Raw genomic sequence first — 13,881 nt, 5'->3', positions numbered from 1 at the left:
ACATATGTTATCCTATGGAGACAGCTCTTGTTTTTAGCTGTTACTAAATACATAAAAGGGAAACAACGCACCAGAGATGACAAACAGAGGATGAAATATGATCACAAAACCTGGCCATGAGCATTATGCTTATAAGTAAGCTAAATAAATTCAGTTACACATATATCGATTTTTATAGTTTTAGCAACAAGACTCCATGCAATACAATGTTACTGTGTTTTGCATGTTCACTCAAGATTCTTACTTGGTTGTTTCGGCAAAACACGGTCAGCATTATCTTAAATTATATTAGCAGGGTTTGAACTACTGAAATAGAATTTGCACAGCTTGTTTGAAAAAAAAAACACAAGCGTTCTGCGGTCAGAGACATATGCCCCCTCCCCCCAAACAGGGCTCTGAACTAGTGACCCCAATTTCAATAGGGGTCATCTACTGTCCAAGGCCAATGCACATGTGAACTTGATGAGTTATTGATCGGAAAACAATGTTCACACTTATTGTGATAGTGACCTTTGACCTTGTGACCCCAATTTCGATAGGGGTCATCTACTGTCTAAGGCCAATGCCCATGGAAAGTATCAAGCCAATCGATTGATTCTTTGACAAGTGATTGATCAGAAACCCTGTTCCCACGTATTGTGCTAGTGTCCATGACCTAGTGACCCCAACTTCAATAGGGGTCATCTACTGTCCATGACCTAGTGGCCCCAATTTCAATAAAGGCCATCTACTGTCAAAGGTCAATGCACATGAGAAGTATCAAGCCAATTTGCGAATCAGTTGACGAGTTATTGATCAGAAACGATTCCACACTTAGTGTGTAACAATGTCCTTGACCTTTGACCTAGTGACCCCAATTTCTTTCAGGGTCATCTACTGTCAAAGGCCAATGCACATGTGAAGTTTCAAGCCAATCCGTCAATGCATTGACGAGTTATTGATTGGAAACGATTTTCATGCTTAGTGTGATAGTGACCTTGACATTTGACCTAGTTACCCCAATTTCAATAGGGGTCATCTACTGTCCAAGGCCAATGCACATGTGAAGTATCAAGCCAATTGGTCGATTGGGTGACGAATTATTGATCGGAAAATTGTTAACACTTAGTGAGATAGTGACCTCGACCTTTGACCTAGTGACCCCAATTTCAATAGGGGTCATCTACTGTCCAAGGCCAATGCACATGTAAGGTATCAAGCCAATCGGTCAATTGGTTGACAAGTTATTGATTGGAAACGAAATGGTCTACCGACAGCTCCAGTGACCTTGACCTAGTGACCCAATTTCAATAGGGGTCATCTACTATTAAAGGCCAAAGCACATGTGAAGTATCAAGCCTATCGGTCAATTGGTTGACGAGTTATTGATCGGAAACGAACTGGTCTACTGACATTCAGACTGGCCTACCGACAGCTCAACCGTTTGACTGACATACATCCAGCAAAACAATATACCCTTTTTTCTTTGAAGAGGGGCATAATAATAAACGTCCTCAACAGTCTTAAACTAGAGCTTTGTCACAGACGTGACGTATACCCCGACGTGCCGCATTAACACAGACTATTTTGCATGCTGTCTTCACACAAAAAAGAGAAGCTAATTAATGGCGATTATTAAGAATTATTATGCCATTATCATTAATGGCCATTTTTTACCTTTGAACTCAAAGTGTGACCTTGGAGATATCGACATAATTCTTTTGTGCAACACACCGTCAAATGATCGTGAACAAATGATTTTAAAATCTCACAATTAACAACATAGATCGAACAAGCTCATTTATGGCTTTTTTTTACCTTTGAACTCAAAGTGTGACCTTGACCTTGTAGATATCAACGTAATTTTTTCGCGCAACACACCGTCCAACGATGGTGAACAAATGTGCCAAATGATTTCAAAAATCTCACAATGAACGACATAGTTATTGCCAGGACAAGCTCATGTATGGCCATTTTTTACCTTTGAACTCAAAGTGTGACCTTGACCTTGGAGATATTGACGTTATTTTTTTGCGCGACACACCGTCCAATGATGGTGAACAAATCTGCCCAATGATTTTAAAATCTCACAATAAATTATAAAGTTATGGCTCGGACAAGCTCATTTATGGCCATTTTTGACCTTTAAACTCAAAGTGTGACCTTGACGTTTGATATATCGACGTTATTCTTTCGCGCGACACACTGTCCAATGATGGTGAACAATTGTGCCGAATAATTTTAAAATCTCACCATGAACAACTTAGTTATGGCCCGGACAAGCTTTCAGGACAGACCAACAGACAAATCGACCGACAAAGTGACTCCTATATAGCCCCCATTACCATTGGTAATGGGGGTATAATAAATGAGTAAATCTACCTCCTGTATATTTTAGTATTTGGAAGTTTTAACATATATAAAACTGAAGTTGGCTATGTTACTTTGTTTAAAACAGCCTTTGCATGTTATAGACAACAACTCATTGTTTAGTCCAAAAGTTGTATTTTATAAAATCAAAAGTAAAATAATGAACAGTATCCCTAAATACAAAGTTATTAAAGCACCATAAAATATTGAACACGGAGTAATTGCACATAAATACCAACATATAAAACAAAGTTCATATTGAGTTATGTAATATCACATAATTAAGTTCTAGAATTTTTTGGCAGAGAACAATATACAAGGGCAAACACAAACTGCTGCATAATTATTACAGATGTTTAAACAGAGCAGTACAAAAGACATACATGTATAAGAGGTACTAAGTGTAAAAACCTTAACATATATGTGTCTTGTTCTGTGAAAGCTGGTCATAATGCATGTGCGTAAAGTGTCGTCACAGATTAGCCTGTGCAGTCTGCACAGGCTAATCAGGGACGATACTTTCTGCCTAAACTTGATTTTCGGTAAGGAGGGATTCACTGAAACTAAAAATACCATTATAGCGGAAAGTGTCGTCCTTGATTAGCCTGTGCCGACTGCACAGGCTAATCTGGGACGACACTTTACGCACATGAATTAAGCCCAGTTTTCTCAATACAAGACACATATGATTAAGTATAAGAGCAATAAAAGACATGAACACATTTCTTTCTCGGAACACAGAATACGATACTATGAAAGTCCAATAACTATAACTCATCTGATTGTCTGTCAACCATCTTGCGAACACCAGTGAAAGGTTGAGAATGATTCAAGCTACTTGCTGCATCCACATGCCGTGTTCTTGTAGAAGCCTTGATGCCACTGCTGAAGTCTTGCCTTGTAACCTGAATCAAACAATTATGACAATCATTTATATATTCGATTACAAGCAACTCTAAATTTGATTTTACAAAACATGTTTGCCCTCCAACTTGCAGCGAATTAGGCCCTGAGACATTGAACTTTGATCTCATGATTTGAAAATCATTCAGGGTCATTTTTTCTCATGGCTAACCAGCATACTAATTCATATGATCATCATAAGAATTTTCAAATTGACCTATCTTTCTTTCCTTCCATATAATCATTTTTAATGATCATATGTAAAATCATTCTCAATATTGTGTGGAAACCAATTTCATGATACAGGCCTCTGTGAGACTGACCTTTGATATTATGACCTCTACTTAAATAGGTGTCTTCCTTTACAGAGAAGTATTCACTATACCAATATGCATGATCGTTGGTCAAAGGATTATGGAGATATTGTGCAGAAACAAAATTCATGCTCAAAGCCCTTGTAACCATGACATTCTAAATGTTTACAAAATGTTAACCTAAAAATAAAATAGGCATCAGTCTTTCCTCCCAAGTAACCAGCAGACCAATTCACATCATTGTATGTCGAAGCATTCTTTAGATAGCATGCATAAACCAATAAAAGCTGGTATGACCTTGACCTTTGATTCGAGGACCTAAAAATCCAATACCCCCTTATTTTCCTCAATGCAGCAACTATACCAATTTGCATCAGCAAAGGTTTAAGTGTTCTCAGAGTATAGTACCTAAACAAACGCCCTTTTATAAGCCTCTTTTACTTTGACTTTTGACATGTTGACCGCACAATCAATAAAGTAACCCTTACACCACTTTTCAAGCTACTGATTAAAATTGTCTACAGATGTTGTGCCCAAAAAAATTATGTGACAAACCCTGTGACCATGACCTTTGACCTGTTGACCTCTAAACGTATTATCCTTTCCACTCTAGCAACCATCTTACCAATAAGTCTGGTTGTAGATCAAACAGTTCTCTAGATATTGTGTGGAAATGAATGGTGTACTGAACTAAAGACTTACCAACAGGACAAATACAAACCAATATACCTGCACTCCTTGGAAAGGGGGCATTACAATTTTGTCAATGATTTTCACAGTTCAAAATATGATTCTATGAACTTGAATGCTTGCATACAGCAGCAAGAAGCAAAGCATTTTGACAGTGCTTTTATTGAGAATTTCCTGTATATGGAAATAATTATCTCCAATTAATTGTGATGTCACATTAGCTTTTATAGTGTGGTTATTTGTTGTTTCCCTGATTTATCCCAATTATTTCTAGAAGTTTGTATTTAACTATTGTTTTACATAATGTATGCAAAGTTGACTGTGCATACAAAAAGGCATTTTTATAGAACATATCAGCTTACTAAAGACCCAGTCCAAGTAAATCATTCAATTAATTGTAGTAAAACATTAATTTGTATTCAAAGTTCAAATTTTTTTAACTAAAAACTTTTTTTCAGTAAGAAATGCATCTATTATTGTTTATAAATATGTTTAAATATATTTGTTGCAAACATATACACCACCTATTCATATGTACACTGTATGCACTCTATGTACTTGTCTACAAAGTGATATTCTGAGTGATTTTATCAAGCATATTTAAAGCCAAATGGATATACTAGAACTGCAGCTGCATGTTTAATGTTTAGTTATTGCCTCTGAGCTAGAAAGGGTTAAAAGAGTACTGCACCATACCTGAATCCTGTACTGCCTCTGTGCTAGAAAGGGTTAAAAGAGTACTGCACCATACCTGAATCCTGTACTGCCTCTGTGCTAGAAAGGGTTAAAAGAGTACTGCACCATACCTGAATCCTGTACTGCCTCTGTGCTAGAAAGGGTTAAAAGAGTACTGCACCATACCAGAATCCCGTACTGCCTCTGAGCTAGAAAGGGTTAAAAGAGTACTGCACCATACCAGAATCCCGTACTGCCTCTGAGCTAGAAAGGGTTAAAAGAGTACTGCACCATACCTAAATCCCGCACTGCCTCTGTGCTAGAAAGAGTTTAAGAGTACTGCACCATACCTGAATCCTGTACTGCCTCTGTGCTAGAAAGAGTTTAAGAGTACTGCACCATACCTGAATCCTGTACTGCCTCTGAACTAGAAAGAGTTTAAGAGTACTGCACCATACCTGAATCCCGTACTGCCTCTGTGCTAGAAAGGGTTAAAAGAGTACTGCACCATACCTGAATCCTGTATTGGCTCTGTACACTGGTCTGGCCATGGAAGCGTGAACAGTGCCTTCTGGCTGTCTGCTCATGGTCCCTGGGTAGGCATATCCTGTAGAACCGCTGAGTAAAAACAGTAAATACTTAAACAAGGGTAACTGTTACATAGAACAAAATATCAGTGAGATAACTTACCACGTGCAGTAGTCATTTACGATGTTAAAATTTGAATATTTGGCTTGACATGATTTTTATCATAAACATTAATTGACAAAATGATAACAACAAAATTCAACAAGGCAGAAGTTTTGACATGACTTAAAATTTAAAGCATGTTTTAAATCTTCACATTTAACTGTCTTAGTTTGCAATACAGGCAAATTAAATTGTACACAGTAACATATTGTTCATTAACATATTTCACTCAACATGTTTTAATATTGAGATAGGCATTTTGAATTTACTCAATGATTCCCTTCAACATGACAAAAAGATATAACAATATCCACTGAAAACAGTATCATAAATCCATTTGGAATTAATATCACTAAGCAGTATATATCTGCTCATCACTACACAAAAACGTCCTAGATATACATATACTTTGTCTACATGACATAAAATATGGTGTGTGATTTGCATTGGTATTTAATAAATAAATAATCTGTTAAAAAATTGTACATTAACAGTGTTTTGAGAACTTGTATGAGTATCATTGGTTTATATTAATGAGGAATATAATTCACCAGGAACCAATGAGCGTATGGCCCCTAAAATTGATGCAGGGCTCAAGATTTTCTAAGAGAAACCCTATGTCCTACACAAGGACATAAGTACAGAAAGAACAAGTGTGGGTAACTCTGATAACAATGTTAGTTTATAACTGTTTTAAAAATCAGTCGTTCATATCTTTAGTATATTTTCTACACAATGTCACACATTCAGCGTTCAAACCTTGCACTGAGCTGTCGTCATACTCATGGCCTGCATCACCCCAGCAAACGCCTCCTCCAGTGGCGTACAGGTGTTCACATTCTCCACCTCCTGTGAAAGACAAGTATTAGTTTTAACACATATATGTCAGCTTGATTATGTTCAAAGTTTGAGGCTTATATATATATATAATTACTGATGACTGTTTGAACTTTTTCTCTTTGGACTTCCTTACGCTTAAATGGCTCCCCACACACCCATGTTACAACTTAACTGTATACTGAGTTTTGGTTAATCTTTGACTGCCACATATCACAATACCAAACCTGAGCTGGTTTTGATTGAGACAAGGGTCCCGGCCAATCCACTTTCCGGTCCACAGTTCTCCAGTATGTCTTCTGAGCCACAACCAGGGATCGCTGGAGCGAATTTGTTGACCAGCTGACTCCTTCATCCTTAAAGACAAAAAATAGTCATTAAAATATACAAAATGAATAAATTTTCAGATAAAAATATCTTAGAATGTTCAGAATATCGCCCCAGGAGCAATTAAGTCTTTAGACAAAGATATTTTATATAGTTTGTTTTAAAAAGTTTGATAACATTTATTTATAAGTATAAATTGAGAAAATTATTATGCATTTGAAGATTAAGCAATGAGATAATTTGCAGTGTTCTTACATGAAAGGTGGGAATGTCTAATGGCTCAATACAATTTTGAAACTTTAAATCAGTGTTTTTATTTTTTACTTTAAAATGCAATTATTTTGTGAATATTGCAATGTCACGGTGCCTATACCACGTGACTTTTTTGGATCTGTGTTGGGAGAATAAAGCGCAACCCAGTTAACATTTTTTAAGGATCTCTTTTTAAATATTTCAACATTTTTAATGGGATAAAGTGGAGAGCCCGCTGATTCGTAAGAGTTTTCTATAGGTATCATGATCTTTTTAAACGAATAAGTATTCTTTCAGTAAAGTGCAACCGCGAGTTTGAATGGTTAGAAAAATGTCGGATCAGTGTCGGGACTTCATATTACATGTACAAACGCGCAGTTGCACTTTACTGAAAAAATGATAACACAGATCTTAAAAAATCACGTGGTATAGGCACCGTGAATGTCAAGACCCTTCCAAACCCTTCCTGGTTAGGCCACCCAGTGAAAAATCATGTGTAGGTCCCTTGCAGCTGGTTAAGAAAATGAATTCTTGTATTTCATTGTAACTTTTTTTCCCCCAAACTTTGCTAATTCTTGTATGGTATTGTATTATATTTGATAAACATACAAGGTAATGCATTTTTTAAAACTTCATTTACATATAAACACAATTTTACATTGGCCATTGCATAAGGGTCATTCTGGTTGGACAAACTTTACACAAGGGACAAAATTGTCACAAAACCAGGTTTTCATTGTGAAAAAAAAATCTGATAAAGGGAGAAAACTCAAACTGAACTTTTGAAATGAACAAACAAAATTACCCCCCTTTGTAAGTTTTTTTTTTTTAAATCTATTTTTAGTCGTGGCGACCTTGACATTGGAGATATTGACGTGATTCTTTCGTGCGACACACCGTCCCATGATGGTGAACAAATGTGCCAAATGATATTAAAATCTCACAATGAATGACATAGTTATGGCCAGGACAAGCTCATTTATGGCCATTTTTGACCTTTGAACTCAAAGTGTGACCTTGGAGATATCGACGTAATTATTTCGCGCGACACACCGTCCAATGATGGTGAACAAATGTTCCAAATGATTTTAAAATCTGACAATGAACGACATAGTTATGGCCCGGACAAGCTTGTTCCGCCCGCCCGCCAGCCCGCATTCAACAATCTAATAACCAGTTTTTTCCTTCGGAAAACCTGGTTAAAAATAAAAGGATTTTCTTGCATTACTTTGTTAATATTACAAAAGATGTCATTAAAAATTAACTGAGTGAATGTAAACAAAACAAGGGCTGTTTGTAAAACATGCATGCCCCCCATATGGGCTGTCAGTTGTAGTCGAAGCCATTGTGTGAATACCTTTTTTGTCACTGTGACCTTGACCTTTAACCTAGTGACCTGAAAATCAATAGGGGTCATCTGCGAGTCATGATCAATGTACCTATGAAGTTTCATGATCCTAGGCGTAAGCTTTCTTGAGTTATCATCCGGAAACCATTTTACTGTGTCAAGTCACCGCAACCTTGACCTTTGACCTAGTGACCTGAAAATCAATAGGGGTCATCTGCGAGTCATGATCAATGTACCTATGAAGTTTCATGATCCTAGGCGTAAGCATTCTTGAGTTATCATCCGGAAACCATTTTACTGTTACGAGTCACTGTGACCTTGACCTTTGACCTAGTGACCTGAAAATCAATAGGTGTCATTTGCCAGTCATGATCAATGTTCCTATGAAGTTTCATGAACCTAGGCGTAAGCTTTCTTGAGTTATCATCCGGAAACCATTTTACTGTGTCAAATCACCGCGATCTTGACCTTTGACCTAGTGACCTGAAAATCAATAGGGGTCATCTGCGAGTCATGTTCAATGTACCTATGAAGTTTCATGATCCTAGGCGTAAGCATTCTTGAGTTATCATCCGGAAACCATTTTACTGTTTAAAGTCACTGTGACCTTGACCTTTGACCTAGTGACCTGAAAATCAATAGGGGTCATCAGCGAGTCATGATCAATGTACCTATGAAGTTTCATGATCCTAGGCGTAAGCTTTCTTGAGTTATCATCCGGAAACCATTTTACTGTGTCAAGTCACCGCGACCTTGACCTTTGACCTAGTAACCTGATAATCAATAGGGGTCATCTGCGAGTCATGATCAATGTACCTATGAAGTTTCATGATCCTAGGCGTAAGCATTCTTGAGTTATCATCCGGAAACCATTTTACTGTTTCGAGTCACTGATACCTTGACCTTTGACCTAGTGACCTGAAAATCAATAGGTGTCATTTGCCAGTCATGATCAATGTTCCTATGAAGTTTCATGAACCTAGGCGTAAGCTTTCTTGAGTTATCATCCGGAAACCATTTTACTGTGTCAAGTCACCGCGACCTTGACCTTTGACCTAGTGACCTGAAAATCAATAGGGGTCATCTGCGAGTCATGTTCAATGTACCTATGAAGTTTCATGATCCTAGGCGTAAGCATTCTTGAGTTATCATCCGGAAACCATTTTACTGTTTCGAGTCACTGTGACCTTGACCTTTGACCTAGTGACCTGAAAATCAATAGGTGTCATTTGCCAGTAATGATCAATGTTCCTATGAAGTATCATGGACCTAGGCATAAGCGTTCTTGAGTTATCATCCGGAAACCATCTGGTGGACGGACCGACTGACAGACCGACATGTACAAAACAATATACCCCCTCTTCTTCTAAGGGGGACATAAAAATTGTTTGATGTGCCTGTACGAGGCCTGTATTTACGGTCAGTAAAGGGAGGTGATTTTACAATGTGTCGGAGTATTTTCATAATTTGAGTAAATGGGAACAAGTTAGAATTAAAATAATATCTTTCTTATCTGAAAGTCTTCTTTTTACAAGGATCTGAATGTATTTATTTTACTGTGCAACATGTCTTGTTTTTCGTGAATTAATCAGTTTTCTAATAGTAATGTTTACCAGAATATTTATGTTCTAAGTTGCATTGAAAACTGATTACGCTCATCGCCTATATAAACAGTAGATAATTTTAAACTCAGTAGTGAAAACACAGCCATTTATTACAATTCAAGGGAGAAAATCCAAACAGTGAATTTATAATGGTAAATTTGATTTGTATCCACTTAACTAACAAGTTAACTAGCAATGCAGATATCTGCATATGACAGAATGTGTTGAGTATTTAATGTAAACAAGAGGGCCAAGATGGCCCTAATTCGCTCACCTGAGAGGAGTCGGTTCGTTCAATCTTTACCAAACGTCAAACTTGACCTACATATTCTCCAGACAAACATCCTGGTCAAGTTTCATCATTATTGAGCCAAACCTCTGGCTTATGAAGTGTTTTTGTAAGATTTGACCTGCATGGTAACCTATATTTTAACCCCTCATGACCAAACATCAAACTATGCTTACAAAAATTAATATTATGACCAGGATTCATAAAATCTGAAACAAAATTGTGACCTCTAGAGTGTTTTCAGGGATTTTTTATAATATAATGAAAATTTTGACAATCTAAGGGCAATAATTCTGTCATTATGCGATTTTGCTCATTATCAAACTTGACTGACATCTTGAGGCCATATAGCTTCTCAGCAACTTTGAGTTTGATGAAGAATGCTTGAGAAATGTGAATACTAACGTGTTTACAAACCAAATGTGGACGGACAAACGGCGGACAAAGACCAACCCTAACACCTCACCTGAGCAATTAGGTGAGCTAAAAAATGTGTTTTTTTTTCCACCGATCTGAGCCATTTTCAAACTTATCCCAGATATCAATAGGGCTTCCCCTGGCTCAAAAATTTCTTTAGCCAAATTTGCCTTGTATTGGCAAAATTCTTCTATTTTTGGCTATTTTTAAGTTTTAATGAAGAAAAAGTTGTAGCCAAATATAATTTTTTTAGCCAAAAAGTTCAATTTGTAGCCATTGGCTAATTTGGCGAATGGCAGAGTAAGCCAATAAAACCAATGTATTTACTAAGTTTCACGATGATCAAGCAAAAAATATGACTTCTAGAGAGTTCACAAGGTTTCTCTATAGTCATATAAGGTAAACTGCCCCACAACTGTTCACAAGCTTTTTCACTATATTAATATAAGAAAAATACGCCCCCCCCCTGGCAGCCATGTTTTTCAACGGACCAGAACCATTTTCAAACTTAACTCACGTATCTAGGAAACAAATGTTTTGACCAAATTTTATGAAGATTGGACTAAAAATGTGACTTCTAGAGTGTTGACATGTTTTCACTAAATACATATAGCGAAAACTGCCCCGCCCCTTGGTGGCCATGTTTTTCCACCAATCTGGACCATTTTCGAACTTGTGCCAGATATCAATAAAACCAATGTTTTGACCAAGTTTCATGATGATTGGGCAAAAATTGTGACTTCTAGAGTGTTTACAAGGTTTCTCTATAGCCAAATAAGGAAAACTGCCCCGCCCACTGGCGACCATGTTTTTCAATGGACTGTAACCACTTTTTAACTCAATCAACGTATCATTAAGACAAACATTTTGACAAATTTACATGAAGATTGGGCATGAAATGCATGGCTATACAATGCCACTTGTGTAGCTGGCCTGCATTGGCCTTGACACATTAAGAGGGGATGAAATGTATTGAAAGACGGTCATTTCTATTCTAACAGCCTTCCTATTAGACTACCTATTCAGCACACGGTTACAGTGTCTGGTTAAAATTCTTAAGAAACTGGTTTGATCCCCCGTTGGAGCTCAGAATTTTTATATTAAATACAACGTCCGGAAAATACTATTGTCCGACAAATACTCGTGAACCAGTATTCACAGATGGGATCCAAGTTTTCCATGCCGTAGACTGAAAACATCACTTTGGTCAGAGTATATGTCTTTTATCAATTATTTTTTATTCACATATACTATGTTTTGAAATACTTGTTTTCTAATAAATACGCAAACTAACCATTTTTCTTTAGCATTTCGTATTTTTGTTTCCTCGGCTGTTGTTGTTGTAGTAGTTGAATATTGCGTAATCATAACGGTATTGTGTTGTGACATTCACTCTTTCGCGCCAAGGATACAATACACTAAACATAAAAATTGGCATTAATTGTGCAATAACAATTCAGCTTAAGAAAAACATTTACTTATTTTTTCATTTTTTTTTTACTTTATTTTAATATCTTATAATAAAAAACTATTACCTTTTTGCTTCACTTTTTTAATGATATATTTATGGTAAGAATTTATATTCAGTTGAATATCTGTGGTATATTGTAAATAACGGTTTCATATTCTACTAATGTTGTTTCACTTTGTATAATGTGTATGCTGTCATGTGTCAATGTGGGTAATGATAAACACATACACAATTCAAATTCAAAATGCAACTTTATTGTTTTGAAGCCAGGTTTAACAAGATCAACAGATTACAAAGATTCAAAAATCGGTGTAAAATGTAGGATGCTATAAAACAGGATAGATGGCCGAAAAAAGCATTCAAAAGTCGAGTGTATATTAATCAGAAGATGTTGCAGGTTTTTTACTTCTAAATAAAGTGCAGATTTGTTTTCGTTTTAACATATATTTAATAAAAGCGTTTAATATCAAACTTCAACAAGATGGCGGTCACCTGAGACCTAGAGGAACTACAACTATACTGATAAGGTGGAGTTGAAAAAAATAAAATTACTTTATGAAACATAAATATTTAGTTTCTATGCGCTTTTAATTTGAGAACTCCGCTAAGATCTAATTATAACAAATGTTTTGACCAACTGGAAAATTGGGCAAAAATGTGACTTCTAGAGCGTTTACAAGCTGTGACCCAGTTTCAAACTAAGCACATATTTAATTTAGACAAACGCATTTACTAAGATTCATATACATTTGACAATAAATGAAGCCAGTTGAGCGTTAACAAGGTTTCACTATAGCCATATTCGGACAAAGGCCTCTCCTCCTGGCGGATATGTTTTTTTAAAAGACCGAAACTATTGTCAAACTTGGCCATGATATCATTAGAACGAATGTTCTGACAAAGATTCGTGAAGATTGGACTAAAATTTGACTTCTATAATGTAAACAAGGTTTCACTAAAGCCACGAAAGGAAAACTGCCACGCCTCCTTGCGCAATGGTTTCGACAAAACAAAACCATTTAAATACTCGACCGTACTATCATTAGAACTTATGTTCATAGTAGTTTTTTTTTAAATGAAGATTGGACTACAAATGTTACTTTTAGTGTTCACATTGTTTCCTTATAGCAAAAAAATGCCCCGCTCTCTGGCGGTAATGTTTTCAACGAAATGAAATCATTTTTTTCTCAGCCTAAACAAAAAATCTGACAAAGTTCGACGAAAATTGAAAATAAATTTGACTTCTAGAGTTTAAGCAACATTTTTTCTTAAATTCGATCTAGTGTCCTAGTTTTTTACCTGACGTAATTCAGATTCTAACACGGCCGAAATGTCATTGGGAATTTTTTTCTGATCAAGTTTCATGAAGATCGGACAATAAATGTGGTCTCTAAAGTGTTCAAAAGGTAAAAGTTGACGACGCGTTACGCACGTTTAACGACGCATGACGAACGGCGGACAAAAGGCGATCATAAAAGCTCACCATGTTCGGGTGAACTAAAAATGAAAAAATCTGTGAACAACTCTCTTTTACAAATAAATAGTGTTGTTAACACAATAACCTTTGATATATATTCAAATAAAAGGAATCATCAATGCATATTTTTTATTATATGATTTGCGATAAAAACAAACATAATGAAAGTTTTTTAAGTACGCTGTAAGACAATATAATCCCTGCTTATATAGCCGTTAAAGAAGATGTGCCAAAGACA

At 36.3% G+C, this 13,881-nt stretch overlaps 1 protein-coding gene across 1 annotated transcript; it reads right to left on the bottom strand.

Moving 5' to 3' along the window:
* Positions 1-2,456: 2,456 nt before the first annotated feature.
* On the bottom strand, positions 2,457-12,066 carry LOC127831889 (uncharacterized). Its single transcript, XM_052356963.1, has 5 exons — positions 11,990-12,066; positions 6,686-6,814; positions 6,381-6,470; positions 5,445-5,549; positions 2,457-3,254 (listed from the first exon to the last, which is right to left on the bottom strand). The coding sequence occupies exons 1-5, from the start codon at positions 11,990-11,992 to the stop codon at positions 3,117-3,119; spliced, it is 465 nt and encodes a 154-aa protein (XP_052212923.1). The 5' UTR covers positions 11,993-12,066; the 3' UTR covers positions 2,457-3,116.
* Positions 12,067-13,881: the final 1,815 nt, after the last annotated feature.

This window comes from Dreissena polymorpha, chromosome 5 (genome assembly GCF_020536995.1).
Source record: "Dreissena polymorpha isolate Duluth1 chromosome 5, UMN_Dpol_1.0, whole genome shotgun sequence".
Classification (NCBI taxonomy): Eukaryota; Metazoa; Mollusca; class Bivalvia; order Myida; family Dreissenidae; genus Dreissena; species Dreissena polymorpha.
Note: the sequence above shows the minus strand (reverse complement) of the source record. Positions and strands in the feature narration are given on the sequence as shown.